The 25,790-nt window shown below is 31.9% G+C and overlaps 1 protein-coding gene across 1 annotated transcript in view; it reads right to left on the bottom strand.

The window, feature by feature from the left end:
• LOC115876433 overlaps positions 1-25,790 on the bottom strand; it is a 106,732-nt gene that overhangs the window by 36,010 nt on the left and 44,932 nt on the right. The window contains exon 3 of the mRNA XM_030892205.1: positions 20,275-20,410. Coding sequence (XP_030748065.1) covers positions 20,275-20,410 — 136 coding nt within the window. The remainder of the gene's footprint in view (positions 1-20,274; positions 20,411-25,790) is intronic.

Raw genomic sequence — 25,790 nt, 5'->3', positions numbered from 1 at the left:
AAAGTAAAGGTCTTTTAGCGTGTTGTGGTGATTTAGTGTTTTTTTGCTTCTTTTATGATTAAAAAAGCAACTGATAATACAAATTTTAGTAAGAAACAAAATATCGTGTATATCTAGGATGCTACATTTACATGCTTGCCAAGTCTCGGCAGGCGTCCTCAAGCCTCAGTACGTATCGTAAGATCGGGAGATTTGATACGAAATCGTGAGATCACACGATAAATCGTGAGATCTGGCACCCCTGGCTTGGGGTGAAAGGAAACATGTTTTCTTTTACCCTAAACGTGTGTTTCCATTTTCTCCAACACGGTGTATGCACGGGGTAAATAAAAACAAGTCTAAGTTTTCATCAGATCAATATTATCAACTCAATCTCAAAATCGCTTTGTGTGGACAAAAATAACAGAGTGTGAACAAGTGTCAACAGATCCTTTGGTTCATATATTATCTAGCGTAAGAAACAATCAATGTTCCCTTCGGCAAAAATGCTAGATACATTTTATTGTAGTAAATTATTTAAATGGACTTATATTCACTTTAACCCACAGAATAACTAACTGAAAGAAATGAAAACTCCTATGTTAAAGCCTGGAAACACGCGCTCGACGCGATCCAAGCGGGCTACTGGCAGAACTAAAAGTTCGCGCCATATTTTTAAATGGACCTTTACTGCCAGTTCATAAGTTTTTTACTTATATTTGGTAATTTCAATCTAGATTTTGAACTTATTTGTAACAAAACATTTTACAAAATAAAAATAATGTATTTTGATACAAATAAATTAATAATCTAGGTTGAAATTATCCCTGAAATTAGAATAAAACACGAAAAATTTGTAACTTATATATATAACACATTCAACAATAATAACACAATAACAATTCATGTTATATATATAACACATTCAACACTATACAAGTATATATAAAAGTTATCAGAATTTATACAATCAGTTATAAGTAATTATAAAAAAGGTTATAAATTATAAATAAATTATTCATTATATACAAGACATATAGTTACCGTGAATATAATTTGGTATAACTTTAATCTCAACTTTAATGACCTATTCAAATAGAAACATCTTACAATTCACATAATATAATACACAAAGCCAAGGGACAAAATTGTTATTAAATCTATTCTCGATGACTCGAAGCATTTTTTTTTTTCAAATAAAACAGGACATATAGGGCTTATAAACAATACAAGGGTATAGAAAATATATAAATAAGTAAATACAAATATATTTTCAACCTAATGATTAATGATTATACTCGTTTAAATAAATAAATGATCTTTTTAAAATTACTTGTTTGTCTTTGCAAATTTGTATATTTAATATTTATCTAAAAGCGTACACTTACATAAATTACTGCACAACCTTTAAAATTAAGCGTTTAATATGTTATACGAATTCTTGATTCGATATAAATACACTTAAATAAAACTTTAAAATTAATGATCTTCCAAATTTCTGAGACAGCCATTTTGTTGAAAGAATTTGTTTTGATTATGAGAAATTTCATAAAAATTATCACAGGGATTAATTAATATTATATATTAAACTACTTGGCTTTTAAATTTCACAATCCTATCGTCCAAAATACTCTAAATTCGCAAAAATCCGTAAAATATTCCCATAAAAACAAATCACAATTCACTTCCACTTCACAGAAACTGACAGACATTGCCAAATATGGAATGACGTTTATTTTTCAATTTATTTTACTGATCTAACTGATCCGGGTCACTTAGAAATTAAATTTTTATTAAATTATTTAATTGTAATTGTTTCTGGCGAAAGCAACTTCATATCAATGTTTATTCATAGGGTAACAAAGCACATCACTGTTAAATTATCAACATTTTATATAAATATTTATATTTTTCAACTACTCCAATTACTCCACAGAGAATCAAACGAATTGTTAATTAAACTATACTCTGTGGATGACTTGATAAAATCATGATGGAATTAAAGTCCCTAGATGAATATCTAGGGACTTTAGATGAAATTTCTACGCAGCGCCATCTATCCCTCTACTGGCAGAAACTCCGCCGTGTTTCCAAAATTCAAATGGCAGTTTCATCCGCCTGAACTTTAACCATTCACCGCTGGGATACAATATAAATTTTAGCAACAGTGTTTCCACTGCTACCAACATACATATTTAATTTAATAGCGGGATATTTGAATAGACAATTCGAGGTGTTTTCATTTACCCCTAGTTTCCCTTTACTCCGAACGACCCTAATGATCTAGTGTTCTATCGATACAATTAAAATTACCTATTATAAATATTGCCTAATTTATTTTTTGCTTCTGGCGATGGAAAGAAACCATCTAAAAGCTCATATTTTATGATCAGCCATATTATTAGTTTACAATTCTGTTGTATTCTAAATCCAAGGGTATTTCGCAAAATAAGTAATCTTATTTTTAGTTTCGTTGACAAAATATTCAGTTGTTTTACAATAACCATACGATCTCAGATAAAGTGCAACATTTGTGAGGGCGTTGTTGGTAAGTTGACCAAAAAGAATATCTGTAAGATATTTAGAAGCATATAATGCATTAATTTAAATTAGGGGTAAACAATTCTGGTTTTACTCTATCCGCAAAAGTTATCTCAAAGTTATTTCCTCGGCTCAAGCCGAATTAATTTAACAAGATTTAAAAATTGCCTGTCGAAAACATTCATTTTAAAATATCCTTTTAGCGTAATACCTGAAGCGTTTATAATTATTTAATTTCCTTTGTTAGCAAAATCAGGAAAAACGCAAGAGAAACAGGATTTCCGAAACAAAAAAAGTACCTTTTTATATTTTTATCTTATATTATAAATACGGATATTTTTTCTCCAGGGATATCTGAAAGCTGAAAAGTTTGTCTTCCGGTATTTCTTTCTCGGTTCTTATTTATTATTTTTTGTCAGTCACGTCTGCTCCTGAGAGAATGAGGCTAGGAATCTACATTTTTATTTTATTCAACAAACTAATATATAAAGTTACCGAAAATATCAAGGGATAAAAAAAATTCGGAGAACTTGTATTAAGTCATTTTTTGCCAATTTTATATACAGTACGGATTGTCTTTACAAGAGGAAAAACTTTTTTATTATTGATATTTTGGAAAAAATGGGGATGCATAAAAATTTTTGTTGTTCTAAAATGGTTAATCCAGTTTATATTTTTCCAAATTTCTATACCGTTTTAGAGAAAATTGAAAAAAAAAACATGAAATTATGGTTGTCCTAAAAATCCTTTGAATAAGAAGACTAAGGAAGGAGCATAATGCTATCCATGTATTCATGCATGGTGGGCGGAAAAGCCACCATAAAAGCTCTCTAGGGTGGGGATCTTTGACAGTTCTGTTTGACGATTCATTTGACACATTTGAATTTGATTTGAAATTTTGTGGATTTGTCAGTCTTTACGGAGCTTATTTTATGTTATTTATTATTTATTCTACTACTGATAGTTGTATAAAGGTAGTAAATCTAGATGGAAATTGTGGCAGAACTTAAATTAACAGTGACCCTATCGCGATTTATCGAAAAAGACTCTAAAATAGTTGCTTGTGTAGCGTGCGGTAGATCTCGGCAAAAATTGAGTGAAATAATGGAACAATTTTTCGCTAGTAAGTGACAATATAATATACATACGTGTAGTAAACCGATCATTTATGAAATTCACTTAAATTAACTAAATTATATATTTTTCTTGCATTTTAGCTTTTATTTATTACTTGTCAAAGATTAGATGTCAAAGAATTTAGATACGTTAATTTGACTTACCTGCTTCAGTAGCGTATCGGATGTTTGTATTAATAAATACTTATTATAACTTATCTATTTTTATTAGAATTATATATTTTTTATAACAATTTTAATAACTACCAACATTTATTCACAACGTAAAATAAAACAACAAATTATTGAGTCTACCCCACGTCTACCCTACATCATAGTTTTACATTTTTTAAATAAAATTAGAACGACACTGATAAACCGGAATTTAAGTCGGCCATATTTGAGGCCCATCGCGGTGTACCTAAGATTTTTGATATGCTCCTTCCTTAGTCTTCTTATTCAAAGAATTTTTCAAATAAACAAAATGAAAGAAGCAAAAAATTAAGGCCTTGAAAACCCTACATATATGCTTGGAAACAGCCATTCGACGACCGGTTTCGGAGATTTATCTCCATCTCCATCGTCAGGCCGACTTTGCTGTAACCCTCGATCTGACAAACGAAAAGCAGAGAATAGCATTTGAGTACAAAACGTACTACTACGGCAAGTGCCAGACGCTCTACGCCATCTAGCGGCAGCTGTGACAACCACAGATCGTACCGCCAAAAATAAAACCAGCGGCCTACTGGACAAACAAATTTACTTCATCTGCGTTACCACAGATGGAGCTGAGGCTTGGTAGGGTTTATATAAATAAACAAAATGAAAGAAGCAAAAAATTAATTTAAAAAATTTTCTAATTTCTCATATCAAAAAACTCCCAGACACCAATTTTCATCCAAATATTGACGTTGCTTCAGAAATTATTTGGAAAAAAAACGAAATAAAAATTATATACTGGTTTTCTTCTTCCAAATATGTTTATAAAAATAACATTTCTATACCCTCTATCTCCGAAACTAGGTATTTTAAAATATACATTTTTACGATGTTTTTTACTTGCACAAGACGCCGAATTGCGACTCGGTATGAAAGGTGATGAAACCATAAAGCCCGTTATGTGTACGTAAGGGTAAGCAAAGATGCTAGATGGTAACCTTTTGACATATTAGCTTATGTTAAAATGTTGAGTCTTGAGGATGAATTTTTTTTTATCTTTTAAAATATGTGTAGGAGTGAGCACAATAGGACCGGGTGGCTACAGTGAAGGGTCCCACCTAAACCTACTTATAGTAAATAAGATGAAATACGTGCTTTAAATAAGGATTTTTATATATCAAAGATAGACTAAAACGTTGAAGCCATTTAAAACTCTTATTATTTTAAAAATTATTTTTATTAAAAAAAAATTATTTATTATATATTATATTAAATTAAAATTATTTTATTTTTTTTATATTAGCCTTATTTTTAAAATAGACAGGTAGACGTAAAGTCGAATTCTAAACAACTTTTTTCTTGATACTACATCAACATTACCTCAGGGGTGTTTCACTTGGGTAAAAAATGTAAGTCCGTACGTCGCGTACGACGAATAGTGGCTCTGGTTCTGGCTCTAAGAACCTGACGGCCGCACGCACCGCCCGTCTCCAGTTTTCTCTGTTTTTTCTTCTTCGAACGGCACCCTCCAGGTTGGTATTCATAATTTTTCAACCATGTCCACCCACCTGGTTGGCGATCTTCCTCGGCGACGGGATCCTGCAGGTCTTCCCTGCATTATAAGTCTCTCCATATGCCTGCTCCTGTTAACGTGACCGAAGAAGGAAATGTTACGTTTATAGACAGTGCTGGAAAGTCTTTGTGGTAATTGAATTGCATTAAGGACCGACACATTGGTGCGATGTGCTGTCCATGGTATTCGCAACATCCTCCTCCAGCACCACATCTCGAAGGCGTCAATGCGTCGTCTCTCAGCTGCCAACAATGTCCATGTCTCAGAAGCATAAAGCATAACAAAAAAAATGTACAGGGTGGGTCAAATTCGACGCTTTTAAATGGAAACACCCTTTTCTATAGGAGATAGACAAAAACTAATATCGGTGTCTGGAGCTCAATTTTTGTCAAAAACATGATGGTGAAAACCGCATATCGATATCTGTTACTGTTTCAGAGTTACGGGGTGTTTTTCAAAAATATGCATTTTTAACAAATCGCTGTAACTTTTTTGCTATGGAAAATTTTGTATTTTTATGAAAACATTTTCAAAGCACCTTTTTACGCTGAATTTAATGGTTTAAGTATACTTTTTTTAAAATTAATAATTTAAGAATTATCAACAGAAAATTTGATTTTTTATATGGGACACAATGTATATTTTTAATTTATTGAAAATTTCACACCTCTACTTTTCAACCAATAACATGCTTTAATGTTGACTAGTTACCATGGCAACTGAAAAAATTTCCGCAAATTTTTTCGAGGCGCCACGAAACTTTAGTGGAAATTTTTTGACAGTTGAAAAGGTAAACATAAGATCTACAATTATAATGTGAATGAACTACAATGTCTATATATTGAAATATTACCCATTTGAGTTTTAGCATTTGATGCAACTAAGGTTGGTAATATTTTTTATTTAAGGAAATATGTTAGATATACCTACATATGAATTTCTTCGAAATTGCCATGGTCTAAAAAATATAGTTCTGCCGCCTTTATTTAACTAAAGCTGGTATTTTTCTATTTAACGAAATATGATGGATATATCTATATGATTTTTTTAGAATTTATTTCATGTTGAATTATCTTCAATGCCAAATCTTTAAGGATATCGACTAATATAGCAAAATAATAACGAAACACATTTAGTAATTATAGGTTTTATTAATATTAAAAACACAATTATTAATACCTTGGCCAACTTAACAAATTGAAATTATTTTAAAATGTCATGTTGGATTAATATTTTTTTTTCAAATTTAGGTGTGAAATTTTCTTACCGAATACCACGCAAGCTTAAATTATTCCTGGAAATTTTCTTTCGGGCACGAATATTTTAGGAAAATTATCGTGCCCTCAAAAAAATTTCCGAAAATAATTTAAGCTCTTGTGATATTATAAGTGAAAAGAATTTAAAATTATCTTTCCAAAAATATAACACACTTGATATTTTGCTCGATTCCTCTTCGAGATATAGAGTATATAAAAATTCGCCCTCTTTGAATAAGTAGGCTTTGAACGTCACCGGCTGTAATGCAAAAAAATCTAGCTGTGAGCATTTATTAAAACGAAAATAATATTTGCTATGAGAGATGCAGAATTTTATAACAATTTAAAATATATTTAACCAACATGAACACATTTAAACTATATCTAATAGCAATAAAAATAAATAGCAAACCAAGGCATGAGATTTTGCTACAGGTGTTCGACATATCGACCGTCTTCTGTTATGGATAGACGGGGCACTTTTTGAACATTTCTCGCGGAATTCATTAACTCAGGGGGGGTGAAAGATACCCTCTCATAACTGCTAAGTATTTTAATTCTTGTCTAAATTATACGGAAGAATAAGGAACCTTTATTCTTCCGCAAATATATCCATAGGATTAGATCCATGGGCACTAAGTCAGGCGGCCTCGATGGCCAACGGCTGGGATCTTGGTTAGTTATCCATTTATTCTTGATAACTTCAGCGTTCAGAGGCGGTGCGTCGTCTTGCTGGAAAAATATGTTTTCGAGTTCCATTAAGGGCATATCATCAATAAGGGGTTCAAAGCCTACTAGTTAAAAGTGTCGAACTTTTAAAAATCCTGTATTTCGAAGGGGATTATAAGAAAATATCAAGTGTGCTACATTTTTGGAAAGGTAATTTTAAATTCTTTTCAGTTAGTTAAAAATATAGAGGGTGTCCCAAATAAAAAATAAATTTTCCTTCACTAGTTGATAAATTAATTAGAAAACGTAGGTATAGGTTAATGATTTCTGAAAATTCGACTTTTCAAGTGGAGAAAGATACGTCTAAATATTTTTCAATACCGTTTGATAGAGAGTTATCCCGTGGTCTAAAAGGAATTTTTAAGAATGTCAATTATAAACTTGTGTATAGTGCTAATAATAAATTACAACAATTATTAGGTAATCCAAAGGACCTCCACTGGAAAGGTCGGGTATTTATGAAATTTATTGTAAAGATTGTAATCAGAAATATGTTGGGCAAACTAGAAGATCAATATTAACTAGATTTAAAGAACATTTAGCTCAGATAAGATATGGTAGACCGGATAAATCTTGCGTTGCCGAACATATTGTTGATAAAGAACATTGTATAGATCTTAATAATTTAAAATTAATTAAACAAGTCTCAAATTACAGGCAATTAGATGCATATGAAAGCATCAGAATTAATAAATGTAAAGATAGTATGAACAGAGTCAACGGTCCAATTCCTTCAATTTCTTTGTTCCTACTACTCTAGTGGCGGAAATTAACTGTTACGCTCAGTTGGCTCTGACTCGGTTGGCTAGATTTTGCCACGCCCACTCGGTACCTACTGGGCGAGTATATAAACGCTCAACTTGTAGATTGTACTTTAGTTTATAATCATCTGCTGATGATGCTAACATGGTTAGTGAAACGCGCGTCCAGTGTAAAAGTAAAAGTGTTTTGGTGTATTGTATTGATTTAGTGTAATTTTATTTTGCTGTGTAACACCAAAGGTTCCAACCCTCAACTGTAATGATAACAGATATTGATGTTCGGTTTTCACCATCATGTTTTTGATGAAAATTGAGCTCCAGACACCGATATTAGTTTTCGTCTATCTCCTATAGAAAAGGGTGTTTCCATTTAAAAGCGTCGAATTTGACCCACCCTGTACATGTACTGCCAAAACATCATGTTTTTTTCTTCCATAATATGTTTATAAACTTTTCTAGAATTTAGATAAACTTTTAGGTTTTTATACTTTTTCCCCTACCTACCCTTTCAATGATCCACTTCACAAACCATTAAAGAAACTCTTTTTTCACGAGTTAAATAAAAAGAAAATGTAACAGCTGGCAGTTCTGCTAAATGGGCCTAAAGCAGGTGAGCAAAATACGATATTCCCGTGTTTTCCCGTGTTTTTCTTGCGTTCGCGCTTGAACGTCCAAGAAATTAACGGACGAAATGACGTCCCTCGTGATATATGAACAGGAGATTTAACATTTCGCTGGTTTTTATTCCGTTTTACCTGCCAACTCATTTTCTTCGTACTTAACTTAAAACGAGCGAGCATTTGTCATGTGGACGTTTATTAAAAATCCCATCAAAAATATTAAAGATTTAATATAAATTAATCATTCTGTAACTGTGATATTTTCTCCTTTTAAATTTATTAGAACAAAATAACATTTAGTATAAAGTATACAGGATGGGCCACTGAAAACTTACAATGGCTATAATTCTTAAACCAAAAAAGATATCAAATAAATAAAAAATACCGTTTTTATAATATCAAGGGGGAATATATATGACGCATTTTTTTAACCACACCGGCCTACCCTACTCACTTGAAAATCTTAAATGGCAACACCCCATTTGTGGCGCCTTTTTGAAAACCCATAAAAAATGCTAAACGATGATCATAAAGTTTTTAGGGTGAAATTGAAAAACTACCCCTTACACGAAAAATTAGGTGGACATTAATGAAAAAAGTTATTTTGGGACCCAGCTAAATGAGTCAAATGAGGTATTTTTCAAACCACCCCGACCCACCCCTAGGTGCCACCCCCTCACTTCTAATCTCGTCAATGCCATTTTGAAACCATTGCCATTTTGAAGCTAAAAATAAAAAATGTAGGTAATAAAAAAGGCAACACAAAGATGTTTTACTAATCGTTCAGCCTAATTTTGCGATAACGCAAATTCTTCCTCATCATCTATTTTTTTACTTTCAACAAACAGGAATCTTAAAACGTTTTCTTAAAAAATCTTTGCGTTTTTGCACTGTCTTCTATTGATTATCAATCGTTTGTAAATTTGGTGTTATTTTAAATCTTTATTTGATTCGCTTATTTGAAAGAAAAATGGTTTATACTGTGGAAGAAAGAATTCAAATAGTTTTTCTTTATGGTGCTGAAGGTATGTGCTATTTGAAAACGGTTATGTTACGTTTATGTTAGAGATTTGATTCTAAAGTTTCAAGAAACTGGATCGGTCAAAAATAAAAAAAAGGATAGGGCCCAGGGTAGGTACTGAATGAAGAAATGCAGATGGAAGTTATTGATCAGGTATCGGTCAATCCAGAAGCATCAACACGCCAGTTGGCATCAATCACAGATATACCTCGAACATCTGTCAGAAGAGTATTGAAAATGCACTCCTATTTGTTGAAAGTAAAAAAATAGATGATAAGGAAGAATTTGCGCTATCGCAAAATTAGGCTGAACGATTAGTAAAACATCTTTGTATTGCCTTTTTTATTATCTACATTTTTTATTTTTAGCTTCAAAATGGCATTGATGAGATTAGAAGTGAGGGGGTGATACCTAGGGGTGGGTCGGGGTGGTTTGAAAAATACCTCATTTGCCTCATTTAGCTTCCCAATTTGTAACTTATACTGAAACATCACTTTTTTCATGTCCACCTAATTTTTCATGTAAGGGGTAGTTTTTATCAAACCAAACCAAACCGCATATCGATATCTGTTACCATTTCGGGGTTACGGGGTGTTTTTCAAAAATATGCATTATTAACAAATCGCTGTAACTTTTTTGCTATGGAAAATTTTGTATTTTTATGAAAACATTTTCAAAGCACTTTTTTATGCAGAATTTAATGGTTTAAGTATAATTTTTTTAAAATTAACAATTTAAGATTTATCAACAGGAAATTTGATTTTTTATATGGGACACCCTGTATATTTTTAATTTATTGAAAAGAATTTAAAATTACCTTTCCAAAAATATAACACACTTGATATTTTGCTCGATTCGTCTTCGAGATATAGAGTATATAAAAATTCGCCCGCTTTAAATAAGTAGGCTTTGAACGGCATTGGCTGTAACGCAAAAAAATTCTAGCTGTGAGCATCAATTAAAAGGAAAATAATATTTGCTATGAGAGATACAGAGTTTTATAACAATTTAAAATATATTTAACCAACATCAACACATTTAAAATATATCTAATAGGTAATAAAAATAAATAGCAAACCAAGACATGAGATTTTGCTATTCGACATATCGACCGTCTTCTGTTATGGACAGACGGGGCAGTTTTAAAACATTTCTCGCGGAATTCTTTAACTCAGTGGGGGTGAAAGATGCCCTCTCATAACTGCTAAGTATTTCTAATTCTTGTGTAGATTATAAGGAAGAATAAGGAACCTTTATTCTTCCGCAAATATATCCATAGGATCCATGGGCACTAAGTCAGGTGGCCTCGATGGCCAACGGCTGGGATCTCGGTTAGCTATTCAATTATTCTTGAAATTGGCTGCAAAAATTTGCTGATAACTTCAACGTTCTTAGGCGGTGCGTCGTCTTGCTGGAAAAATATGTTTTCCAGTTCCATTAAGGGCATATCATCAATAAGGGGTCCAAAGCCTACTAGTTAAAAGTGGCGAACTTTTAAAAATTCTGTACTTCGAAGGGGATTATAACAAAATATCAAGTGTGCTATATTTTTGGAAAGGTAATTTTAAATTATTTTCAGTTAATTAAAAATATAGAGGGTGTCCCAAATAAAAAATCAATTTTTCTGTCGATAACTCATAAATTATTAATTTTAAAAAAATTATACTTAAACCATTAAATTTTACGTAAAAAAGTGCTTTGGAAACGTTTTCATAGAAATACAAAATTTTTCATAGCAAAAAAGTTACAGCGATTTGTTAAAAATGCACCTTTTTGTATAACACCCCGTAATTCCGAAACGGTAACAGATATTGATGTGCGGTTTACACCATCATGTTTTTGATGAAAATTGAGCTCCAGACACCGATATTAGTTTTTGTCTATCTCCTATAGAAAAGGGTGTTTCCATTTAAAAGCGTCGAATTTGACCCACCCTGTACTTTAACTATGTTTAGTTCAGGAAATCTAAACTATGGATCGAACCAATATCAATAAATTTTGTTAAATTAAATAGGCTAATTAATGTTAAAAAGGACTAAATAATGCATGTTGTATAATAAAATTTCTGTATTTTTACTTTATGTCATAATATTAACTGAACTCTATAATTTATAACAAAATAGTAATTCTTGCCATAAGAAGCTGTGTATTTATTTATATTATATTATCTGTCGGATCACATGCGCCCCTAACGGCGATTTTCGAACTTCATTTAGTTCTCAAAAACTGGGCCCATAATTTTTGCGTTCGATTCGCCTCCTCCTTCTAGCCTCCATAGTTTCTATGTAATTTGAAAAATAAATAAATCTGTCTTTTAGTTGTCCTATCCTTTAACCCACGGGGGTGTCACTTTTATGGGAAAACAGGCAACAGTCAAATTTAAACGTGCCAGGACCAACGACAAAGAAAGCAACATTTGCCAGGCATTGGGCTTTCTTTGTCACTCACATTGCTTAAATCATGATACCGCGGCCATTTTGCCAACAAAGAAGCTGGCCGGGCTGTCCTGGCAAGTGATTTAAAACAATTTTGCTTTTTTACAATATCAAATTACCATTTGGATGTATTTTATGCGATTATTCAGTTAACTGGTAAGTCGGAAATTACACACAAATACTTTATTCGTAAATACAACTAAGATGTAAACGTATTTTTGTATTTTTAGATTTCAACTTTTGCAAAGACCCGCCGATAGAACTTGCCTGGCAGCGTACCTGTTTAACTAAACGTATTATTTCCTGATAATAATATCAAAACACGTAAGTACCTCTATAATTTATGATGAAAAATGATTTTGATTATGTTTTATATTATTTAAATACTTTCTAACCTCAAATAATAGTAAGATCCTTGTTTATATCGCACAGCCCATTTAAAACTGTATTGTCTTCAAAAAATGTTTACAAAACAAACAATTATTAAAAAAACAATGTCCTTTTAATCTGATTTATACCTCAGAAGGATGCCAGTAAAATTTTATTAAATCAACATTATATTATTTGGCCGTTAATATGCAAAAAGGAGCATATTGCCTTAACTTAAATTTTCTTTTACTTCTCCTGACAATGTTCTCTATATTCTCTATTTTGAGTTAGTAAACTTTTGAACGGGATGTGCGATATATAAAATACATAATATATCCAAGGGTATGATCTGATAATAGCTATTTATGTAACTAGTACCTAAAATGATGTTTTTTAGGACGAATCATTACTGTTTGCCGAAATAGTAGATGAGTCCTAAAAAACATAATTTAGGTACGTGTTACATACACTATTTTTTGTCATACGCTTTTTACAGTTTTTTAGAACGCATATTTGCAAATTTTCCATATTTGAAATTATAATGTTTGAAAAAGTTGGCTTATAAATTCATATCTTAGTAACGAGTTTGTTTATTTCATCGCATTTTGACATGTCATTCGAAATTTGTCACAAAATCACACAAATTCATCAACAATTTTAAAATGTTCCAAAAATCCCGAACATATTGCTAATAAGGCCAAAGAAATCGTGTTGGATTTACTTCCTGTGAAGTCTCGTGCCATTTACCAGAAAGAATATGATGTTTTTAATGAATGGAAAGACAAAATGGCGTATTCGTTGTAAATGAAGATGTATTGCTAAATTATTTCCACGAAAAGTAAGTACCTAGGTACCTATTTAAAAGAGGCTTTTAAATTAAAATATTCTTAAATTACAGTCACAAACATTCAAACCATCGTCAATTTGGTCGAAATATTCCATGCTGAGAGCAGTGTTAAGTGTTAAAGAAGATATTTATATTGACAAATTTCCAAAACTTATTGCTTTTTTGAAGAGGAATTCGGTTGGTTACGAGCCTAAAAAGTCTAAGGTTTTGTCCATAAAAGAGATCGGTGATTTTTTGGCCACGGCTAGTGATGAAACTTATTTACTTACTAAGGTAAGTTTGCGATAATGATTTTTAAAATATATAGATGGTTTCTTATTCCATTGTATTTGATTTTAGGTAGCTCTTGTCATTGGCCTTTGTGGAGCATGTAGAAGAGAAGAATTGTACTCTACGAGTGCAAGACATCATAGAAAAAGACAACAGCTGCCTTTAGTTACCCTTGCGGATACAAAACTAATATCAAAAGAGTGTTTCCGGTGGTGAACGAAGGGAACGTTGTCAATCCAGTTGAGTTGTTTAGAAAATATGCTTGTCTTAGGCCAAAAAAATGTACCACATGATTATGTCTTGTTTGTGACTGTAATTTAAGAATATTTTAATTTAAAAGCCTCTTTTAAATAGGTACCTAGGTACTTACTTTAAACAAATAACTTAGCTTTTGATATTGTTAGTATTTAATAATTTAATTATAAATATATGTATAATTTTATGTGATTTTGTGACAAATTTCGAATGACAAAATAAAACAACCAAATAACGAATTTAGACATTTTAGTCCATAAAGGTTGCCATGACGACCTTTACGGCCTAGGCCGAAAGAAACATTTTACGGACTGAAATGAGTCCGTAAAATAGCTGTTTTGGGAGCGTATGACAAAAAAGTAGTATTTTTGATGCATTTTTGGTTGTTTATGCACGTTGGCTTGGTTTATGTTTTATTCAGCTTATATTTATTTGGTATAACAGTTTTTTTTGCCTTTGGAATGGCATGCATTGAGGCTAGATAGTGTTTCATTAGATCATTAAAGGAATTTAAATTAGCATATATTTTTTGTGATATTAGTGTGTTATCATGATACAGGTAGTTGTATCATAGTGCCTTATGCATGTTATTTACCTATTATATACTTATGTATTATCAGCAAATAGATGATAACATACTTCTAAAATGTCTTTTTAATAGTATGTTTATCTTTCCAATTCACTAGTTATTTGCAAAATGTATTTTGAACTAATTTAAGTCATTAATTGATCATCTTTCTTTTTCAGGTTCCGTGATATTCTTTTTCATTGTTAAAAAAATATATATATTTCAATATTATTGTAATATAAATCGCAGCTCTAACAAATAAATGATATTGTTTAGTATAATAATGTGTAATTTATTTACTATGAATTTTCTCTGAAAATAATAAGTCTTTAATAATGTCATTGATTTGCTGTATAAAGTTAATAGACATATTTTTTAATACATTAATTTATATAAAAGTAATAAAAAATATGTTTATTAACTTTAAACAGTAAGTCAGTGATACTTATAAAATTTTTTTTTTAAATTTCCCCTCTTTTAAGCCCCGCCTCTCCAATTCCCCTCAATTTAGCTAGTACTGCCAGGCGAAACCAGGTGGCGTCTGTTTCCATTTTTTAACATGAAGTTAGCATTTCTTTAATGTACCTATTCTCTGCTTTAACCTATCCTCGCTGCTATCATTTTTTACTATTGTATCTACTATTTTTGATAAATATAAGGCGATTTTAACAGTTGCTATGGAAAAAAATAATAATTAATCAAAATTTGGATTCGGTACTTTATTTAACTAAAACTGGAATAAATCAACGACCAATAAATTTCTGCAAACCTTTCTTTTGAGTCCAACTTAGTTAAATGAAGATCGTAAGACAAAGGCCATTTTAAAGCCATCATCAGTTTTGAACTCGTGTATTTCGTTCCCTTTACTTTTCATCTTCTCTCCTGGCGGAGAGTTTTACGACATACAAAATTAATTTTCACCAAAAACAAATCAACTTCCGCCTTAGTTCTTTCGTTTTATTAATGAATTTCCGGATGTAGAATGGAACTGAAGGAAAGCAGCAAAAACAGCGACGAGATTTTTGTCACCCGGGAGAAAAACAATGCTTCTACTTACAATGCATTTGTTTCTACAGTGAAGTATAGTACTATTCTTTTAAAAGTTCCTCAATATGGCCGACCTAGTTACGAAAATTGGTAATTTTTTTTTAATGAAAAATAAGTTGGCGTTAGTGAATTCAGAAATTGATTTACTCTTTGGTTAACAATAATATTTTTCAGGATTGTCAAGTTGACGTTAAAGTTAGGTTATTAGATGGTTGTCATAAATAAAAACATAGATTATTGAAATTATTTAATAAGAATAAAGGCATTTTACCGCAGATCCGAAGAGATTTTACTTAAAGGTATTTTATAAACTTTCTCAGTGAGAATATTAACACCCCTATTTCTTATATTTCAGTTAAAGGGACGTAAGAACTATAGGAAGTAAATTTTTGTTTTCATGTTTTGACGATATCTGAGAGTTCTAGAATTATCAAGATTATTGAATAATTATAGTTGTTTAATAAGTGAAATTAATAGAAGACTTGGAAATAGGATCATGCTTTTCATGTTATAGTTGATAGATCACCCCATTTCACTTAATTTGTTTTTATTTCAGTACAGTTAATCACAAATTGAATTGATGTGTGCAAAAACAGCGATATATTTTCAAACATCTTATTTAAATAGTTATAAGGTAATAAATTTTGTAGATATAATTTATGAAAATTTATAATATATAAAGATTAGAACACAATCCTCTGAAGGAAAAAGAAATACTCAAAAACTCATTAAATATACTTTATTAAAAATAACAACATACAAAAAAACATCCATGCAAACTGTAATAATCAGAACATTATCCACATTATACCTTTATTAAATTTGTGTCCACACTCCTGTCAGGAAAGCCAGAAATGTTTGTTTAAATATTGACTTATTTTAAATTGCCAGAAACACATCAGAATATATCACAACCACAACTATAGGTTAATCAGTACTAAATTTTATACCTAGTAAGTGATGCATTAACTAACAAGTATAGGATAAAAAACAATTATTAATATAGAGTGTACTATACAATGTCCTGCTTATTTATGAAATGACTTTCCTTCAAAATGTGAGGAATACCAGTAAAATAAAACATAATTTTTGGTTTGGTTTGGTGTTTGATATTCTAACTACCTCTATTACAAACCTTAAGTGCTTTTAGTGACTAACTATATTTTTTATTATTCTTTGTTTATCCTGTAAAGTAAAAAAAATATATATATATTTCAAGAAATATAAAAACAATGCAATAGATATCAAACAGATTCATAAAAACTACTTACAATTATTGTACATAATTATATATTTCAAGTGTTATTTGATGTTTGGTCCCATTACCAACATTACCTTATTTAGGTCTTCTACTAACTCAACTTTTAAACCTGTTTTAAACCTTCTTTATATTTTAAAACTGATTTACAACAATCTGTAATGCCCGCGCTGTTTCCTGAAATATAAGAGTTTTAATGTATTTATTATCATATAGTACATATATTACAAACCTGAAAATTACGAGGAAACTTCTCAAATTAATTAGAGACCTTTTTACAAACATCTGGACTAATTTATTTTCACGAATTTGTGAACGAGTCAATGTTTTCTAATACGTTTTTAAGCGTTTACACATTTGAATATCTTCCAGCCTATTCGTCAATTCTTGATCGGTGAAAAGATTATTTATAACTATATAATTAGTACTGCAGGTTAAATAAAAGAACAAAATCAAGTAGAATTTGTGAATAAAAACTCAAAAAATAATGAAAATAATAACAGTAAACGTCAATGTCAGCCAAGTGTCAGAGTTCAATTGGATTTACCACAGATTATATCAATATGAACGATTTGAAGTACAGTCGATTCCAGTTTAGAGATTTTCGTTTTTTAAGCCTCCCATACTGAAGTCCGCCATATTGGGAAGTTTTAAATGAATACAAGTATAGTTGGTGTTTAGATTGGACTAGAGCTTTCTTATTTCAGATTTGCATTTTCTTATTAATGCCTCAAAATGAATAAAATTAGAAGTAAATTTTACCAAATAGTGCCAAATCTATTTAAATATAGACTACTTTTTTTTTGAAAATTAGAAGACTTCTGCCTTCTCTGAATGAATATTTAACTAGAGCGTCAAAGAGAGGATCCACTACAACCAATAACTAGTAGAGAATAGAAAGAGCAGTATTTATGACACTTGTGATTTTCAAATTATTTCGTATTATGTAGTATTTGGTTGTTACAATGGTATATGTAATATTGGATTGTTACAATTTGAATAAAACAAGGCAAGTAACATTTGAAGGACACATGGGAAAAACGATGAGTGTCCAAAAACGGGGGGATGAATATTTTTCAGCGATATAAGCTATAATATGTTTCTTTCACAAAATTACTGAGTTATAGCCAATTCTTATATTTCTTGACTAATTTCACTTAGTTAGCCATGGAAACAAGTTCAATCGTCGTTGTTCTCAGAAATTTGAAATTTTCACGTCCAGTCTTTGTAAATTAAAATAAACAAAAATTGTAAATACGAGTTTTTCAAATGAATAAAAGCGTGTTGGTTCAACTTTTCTTGGCCATACAGTTTCGAGAATACGTTGACCGGTGAACGTTACTTATGTTTTTTGGAGAACGGTTTTCAAGACATGTTAGAAAAGTTAAATTTAGATACTCGCGCATTAATAGAGTGGTTGCAACATGACTTTCATTATGACACACCAACCCCCCCCCCACCCCACAATGTAAGAAATGTTACAAATTATGTTATTATAATAATTATGTCGACTCAGGGATAGAAAGAGATGGACCAATTGCTTGGATCTCCTCGGTCACCTGACCTATCCATTTTAGATTTTTTTTATGCGGTATGGTTAACAACAAGGTTTACAAAAGAACTTATGAACTTATGAAAGGCACTCGAAGAGGCGGAACAGGAGAAGTTTAATTAAGTCGACCGGTCGTTCTGTGACAATAGCTAGAAATTCAGTTTTAAAAAGATGCATTTATGTACTCAAATCAATTGCGGATTTTTTGGACATTTTCTAAAATAACTTAAAGTGTATGTATTGATTATTTTTTTAAGTTTTAGTTTGTGTAATGTAAATTGTAAAGAGCCGTTTAATAATGTATTTTGTCTTTTTATAAGTTATAAATCATAACAAAATTGGAACACCATTGGAAACCGTTCCCTAAAAAACGTAAGTAACTTTCACTGGTCAACGTATCTTGTATGGTCAAGAAAAGTTGAACCAATAATCCTACACGCTTTTCTTCATTTAAAAAAATATTTACAATTTTTCTTTATTTTAATTTACAAAGATTGGATGTGACAATTTCACATTTCTGAGAGCAACGACGATTGAACTTGTTTCCATGGCTAACTAAGTGAAATTAGTCAAGAAAGATAAGAATTGGCTATAACTCAGTAATTTTGTAAAAGAAACATATTATGGCTTATATCGGTGAAAAGCTTAAAAAATGGCGCTTTTTATGAAGTCATGGCCAACTATGGTTTCCATTTAAAAAAACATATGTTTGTGTCATATGTCAAAAATAACAGGATTTAGAAAAAATCGGAGAACACAATCTCATTAGAAATGTGATTATCTACAACTTTTATCTGAACGCTTTTTGTCTAAATAGATTATAATGGAATTAGGGACAATTTTTAAAATAGACAAGTTTTGTTTTTTTCGAAATATCTAGTAATCCATGAACATTTTCAAAAATCTGAAAGGCGCATATTTATGACCTCACAAAACTGCAATTCTTTCCCCATTTAACCGACTCTCTATCTCCAGTAGTTTCCGAGTTGCCCATAGAGAACATCGTAGGAAACTCACCCTGTATATCCTAAATTGTTGCCAAGACATATTTCAACTATGGCTTTAAACACAATTTTTGTATATTTATAATTCTGCCATTTTTTCAAATTTTATAGATATTATATTCAATTTTTAAGAAATTAACTTTGGATATTCCAAATAAATTAGTTTTATATAAAAAAAAATCTCTCTGTGAATAAATTCAAACTTATTACTTGAAGATTTAATGTCGTCATATGGCATTTTTATACAGGGGCTACAAAAGCGTTTTCTTAATTTTCCGAGTAATAAAATACTTTGGATGGAATTTGAGAAAAATTCGTTCTCAGTAAGCGACTATATCGAATATGTAAATCAAAATTGATCTCATTCTGACATTTCTTTTGTACTTTTCAAGATATCGTGATGTCAATGAGTCGATTGCTTTTATATACAGGGTAAGTCTTAAATAAGTGAAAATATTTTTAGAAGTGGCATACTTTGATCCCAGAAACACGTCTATGAAGATTAATTCTTGAAAAAAAAAGAATATTTTTGGAAATATTGTATTTTTCGAAAAAAAAATGTTTGGTTAAAAACATAATATCTTCATAACATAGCAACATAGGTAGTAGATTTACAAGAAGGAAAACCAAAAAATCAATATTTCTCATAATTTAAACAATTTTTTTTTAGGTTTTTAAGTAAAATGACTAGATTATTTTGAACTTTTTTGAAAAGGGATAAAGAGAAAATGTGTTCATTTTATCGAGGTTTGCAAGCCCTGAAAATGTTTGCAATTCTTTAAGATTCACCTTGTATAAATATATATCAGTCATTTTGACTTAATCGTAATTATACTTATTGTATGTTACTTCTAATCACCGTTAACTGCTATAAATATACATTTTCTAAGTAATTTTCTATTTTTAATTACTTACGTATTACTATCATCCATTGTGTATCAATTCCCGTAACCATATGAGGCAAATCAGTTGTAATCTCACAGCTGAAGTTTCCTGATAAGTTGAATTCTATACTTCTAAGTACTACCTGGGTAGAATTTGAGTTACTTTCCTGTAAAAAAAATAAAAACATATTAACTAAAATCAAAATTTAATACACCGGGTGTTTTTCTCCTATATTTTTTTCATATTTGAAGCAGAACTCCTTTACGGCGCGCTCGCCTAACCGTGACATGCGTAAAGACAGCATACGACCATTGATTGAAGAAATAAGAAGATGCGCAACCTTATAGGCGCTTTAGTGGCACAAAACGTAGATGGCGTTACCGTCAGCCTGTCCAAGAATTCTGGGATTTAGTTTAGCTCTGTGCCACTGCGCACTGATAGTCGTTTACAGCGCAGAACATAAAGAATACTATACCGTAGTACTGCTTTTAGTCGACAGAGTAAGTGCATGGTTGCCGGAGACAGTGTTGCCAGAACTACTGATTAATCTGTAGATTTACGGATTTTGGGTACAGTACGTTAATAATACGGATTTTCTACCATTAAACAATTTAATATAATATTATATTGTTTAACAAAGAACGGCGTCAGAGTTGGCTTGGAAATAAAGATCGTTGTTACTTTATATGTAAAATATTATGGAAAATAATTATCGTCATTTCTAAGCCAATTAAAAGAATTTTTATTTTTTTTAAAAATACCCGGCATTGCATCCCCAAGAAGCATTTTCACGACTTGCGACCAAATGTTTACTAAACACAACGTTGCATTAGTTACAAAAAATAGTTATCTCCGTACCTTGGGTATTAAAATAAATGAAAACGTTGTTGTAACGTTGTGCCGACGTTGAATTAGTACTACAACAAAGGAAAAGCTTCTGCGACGTCGAATAAACGTTGTCTTCTAACCTTTTTTGCTTAAGTGATCTTTAGGTGATTCGGACAACGTAGTTACAATGTTGGGCAATAACGAGTTTTCCGACGCACTTTCAGGACCTATTCCAATGTTATGCAAACGTCGTCTGTTTTATTAATTCCAACGTTGTTTAGATTTCCTTATTCTTACGTTAGTAGGGCGTCGAGCCACTACCTTTTTGCAACTGTACAATACATCGACATATTACCGATACTTTATCCACTCCCTCGTTTATTTAGAATATAGAGGGCGGCACAAGCTAGACTCTAAGATGACTAAATTAGGCAAACTTGCGACTAGTATACTACCTGTTAAGGCTGAACTGCGACTTTATTAGTCCAGTATGCGACTACTCGAACTACTCCATCTTAATCTCCAAAACAACAAAGTGAAAGCCGCCATGTTGTTGAATAAGGAAATGTTTCGTTCCTAAAATAGCAATTCCTGCTTTTTGAATACATTAACTTGAAACATTTGACCCTAAACAACACGTGGAAACAATTTTTTCGACTGCAAATAAATTATTCTCATTTTACTAAAAAAAAAATTCAAGAAATTTTTTAAAACTTCTTTAATTTTAAGGCCCATTAGTATTTTTCAAAGTAGAAACAATACATTTATCAATAAAGTTGTTGGCGTTTAACTTTTTTGCCTTGGGTAACGAGTTACAGAGTCGGTTAGAGTGTTTCAATAATTATGATCTTCAAACATCCTCCATACTTAAATACTTTTGTTTTGTTTTCCTTTACTGCCATCTGGCATATATTTCTAACTAAATCATAAAAATAATATTTTTACTATAATTATCCCAATTTAGGATAAAACGCGACTTAGACGCCATATTATTATAGTTTTGTATTTCTGTGAATTAGGATTTTAAACAACGTTGCAGTTTGTACTAAATTAGGCTGCTAGCCAACGTCGGTATCCAACATCGTTTCGACCCAAAAATTATTCTCCAAACTAGTGCAGACAGGTGGATGACACTTCTTATGGGAGAACTGGAAATGGTTGAAAACTTGACTACAAGCGATTTTCTAGGAATCTTCTTTACCGATAAATTATTGACAAGAGTGACAGATAAAACCTTGACATTCTTTCAGTATAACTGTTCAGCTCTTTTTCTTTCTAAAGTGTGCGTTGAAAGGAGACAAAAACAATTTTTGCAACCCATAAATTGTTATTCGAACACCACTTTTCTCCTTGTCGGGTCGTTGACGTGACTTGTCGCCATTTTATTTCTTTTGTTTACACGCTGCAGTTTGCTTTGTAAATTGAATACATAAATTATTTAGGCAAATATAGGTTTTTGATAAAACTCCTTGGACTAACGTGTAGGTAAGTGTTGATAAATAAGTTTTTTTTCATCTTAACATGCTCATTGTCATTCTCCTGATTTAGGTGACAGAAAAGGATCATCAAATGAAATTGAATTTTATATTTTTTCATCCCAGGACCGATAATAAAATATATATTTTATGGATACCTTCCTAAATATCAACGAGATGAGCCATCGGAAGAAAGGGACCATAGTACAAAACAGAAAGGTGATCTTTTTTCTTTCCACTTAGGATATTGAAATTATTATATACTGTAGTCGTGTTTGGCATTATGCTCTTAGAAATATAGGTAAACAAAGAAGAACAGATATAAAGCATCCCAGAGGAAAAGAGAGGCAATACCTGTACTCTCTCTCTGATATTTGTGAAAGTTACGGCAAAGTATTGTTGTAAATGTCATCTTTTTAATCGACCTGAAAACTTCGAGCAAAAAGATGACACTTTCAACAAAACCCTGACAGATATCAGAGACGATACAGGTTTTTCCTCTCTTTTTCCCTGGAATACTTTTAATTTATTATTCTTTGTTTATCTAGATTTCTCAGAGCACTATGAACGAACTCAGCTTGTATGTTTGAAATAATCGTCCAGTTGGCTTCAAAATGATGATCGATGACATTTCCTATATAATTTTACTTTCAAAATTATGATATATATCGTCATTTCTAAGCCATCTATGACGCCATTTTTTTCAGTTTTGTTATAATTAATTTTGTCTCTTGATCTACTTGTAACATTATTTTTTAATTTTATTAATTTATTGTGGTGAAATTAATTTCTGTTGTATATTTGATATTGATATTAAACATATTTTTAAAAAATGGTGTATTTTTTGTGTTTTTATCTATGTCATAATTAAAAATAAATGAAGAATTAAAATTTTTTATTTTTTTAAACTTCCCGCCATGCGTGACAATCTAGTCCGTAGTTCCTACAAGCGATATTGGGGGCGCTAGTAGCAGTAGACTTGTCAACAGTGTCAAATTTAAACGTCAATTTCACTTTCCAATATTTAGCAAGGCGCTCGCACTTCTCCTTGTGTATGTGTTTTGTGAGTGCAGACTAGGGTTGGCACGAGGTTGTGCCGACGTTGCGCCCCGACGTTTGGTCGCGTGACACAACGTTCTCCCGACGACCAAATGCTGATTGGGTCTCCCAAGGCGTTAAACTCTATACACGGGAGTTATTATTATATGTCATCGACCACCATTTCCAAGTCAACTAGACACCGGTTTTATTCAATAATACGGTACTATTCATCGTAGTTAATTATTTGTGAATATCGCTCGCAGAGAAAGAAAAGAAGCATCGGGTGTTGCAAATAAAAACAACTATTTATCTTAACACATTTTAGAATTTTTAGAATTTAGAATGAGTGGGAGGCGGGTTAATCACTTCGACCTTACAGGTCCATTGTGTCCCCCTTTCTTGAATCATAACTCATCATACAGTCCCAGGGCTTTGACAAAAGCCAGTATCTGGGACGGTTTTACAGAGGGTAGTTCTCTATCTCCAATATCAGTCGTACCAAAATTCATGGCACGAATGGTTGTCGTCTCGGCGCACTCAGTGATGAGGTGTACTGGTGTTTCACCATCTTCCCCACAGAATCTGCATTCGCCGTTTCTCTTAGTTTCAATCTACTGAGGTGTTCGTTGAGGAGACAGTGTCCTGTTAAAAACCCCGTGACAATCCGAAGATTGTTCTTACTCAGACCCAGGAAGATCTGTGATTTTTCTTCATCATAAGCCCTCAGAAACTTCTTCGAGTGTCTTAGACCATTGGAAAATTTCCATTCCAGGTTGCGGATGGAATCTTCCAAGTTCTTGAGTTCCGCCTTGAGTTGGTTACCACTTGGAAAGCAGAACGGTTCTGGTTCAGTTAGTGGAGTGTTCGCTGCTTTCCTAGCTAGATTATTTGCTTTTTCATTGCCTTCTATCCCTTGGTGAGCAGGCACCCAGTGTAGGAGGACTTTGTTTTCTTTGCCTAATTTATTCAGCTTCTCTATGCATTCTTTGACCAATTTCGAATTGATTGATACTGAGTTGATCGCCTTTAACGCTGCTTGACTATCAGATAAGATGGCTATTTCTTGTTTCCGATAGTTCCTATCTAAGATAAGTTGTACGCATCTTTTGATAGCGTAGATTTCTGCCTGTAGGATACTAGGGTAAGTGCCCATTGGTTCGGAATATTTAGTTCTCGACCCAAATACTCCGATCCCTGTTCCCGTATTGGTTTTGGAAGCATCAGTATATCAAGTTATGGTATGGTCGGTATGGTCTTTTAACTGCTGGGCAAGCGTTTCGCTCTTCCAATCCTTCTTATTGCTCAATACTACATTGACATGTTTGTCAAAGTTGTACGTTCTTGGCATATCGTCCACTGGGAGTTGCAGGAGTAGTATTTCCTTTTTGAGGGTGTTCCAAGCCCCTGATCTGACAATTCTCCCAGTACTAATTCCGTTAGTGACCATTCTAATCATTGTCGCATTGGCATATCTACCAATGACAATGTGCAGTGGTGTTAGATCTAGAATGACTTCCATTGCTGCTGTTGGACAGGTTCTCATGGCTCCTATGATGCAAACGCATGCTAGTCTCTGGACTTTGCATAGGTTTAGCCTTGCCGTCCGTTGCTCTAGTTTTGTGTACCAGGCAACTGCTCCATAAGTAATCATGGGTCTTACTACCATGGTATACATCCAGCGCAAAATGTTAGGGGAGCAGCCCCATCTATTTCCGGCCAGTCTTCTGCATATCATGAGAGCCTTTATGGCTATCTTAACACATACAACCGTGTATTTGCTTCGAAGCTTAAAGCAGATAAAAATAACAAAAGTGCTTTCTAGCGTTACTTTTTATTGGTAAACTCTTTCCGATTTATACACCACACATACAAAAAAAGTGTGTATCAATACCGCATTAAAATGACTTTCCAAATAGCAATAACAAAAGTTTCTCGGACTAGAAACAAGAATTTTATTTTTCGAGAAGAGAAATTCAGATCGGTAAATATCCAGAATATACCACTTTATTGGACATAAAAATAACACACACCGCTCACTTGGCAACACTGGAACATACATAGACTGTTATTTTCGAGAATTGAAAAAGTTTTTGTGTTACAGAAAGTTCTTGTTGAATTATTCATGTCAATAGTTTTAGAATATCTGGAAATACATACCGCTAATTACGATAAACGAGGCTTAAAGTTGAACCAAACATAATA

Source organism: Sitophilus oryzae, unplaced genomic scaffold (genome assembly GCF_002938485.1).
Source record: "Sitophilus oryzae breed Bouriz unplaced genomic scaffold, Soryzae_2.0 scaffold_1436_pilon_pilon, whole genome shotgun sequence".
In the NCBI taxonomy this organism is placed as follows: Eukaryota; Metazoa; Arthropoda; class Insecta; order Coleoptera; family Curculionidae; genus Sitophilus; species Sitophilus oryzae.
This window is presented reverse-complemented; position numbering and strand designations above follow the sequence as displayed.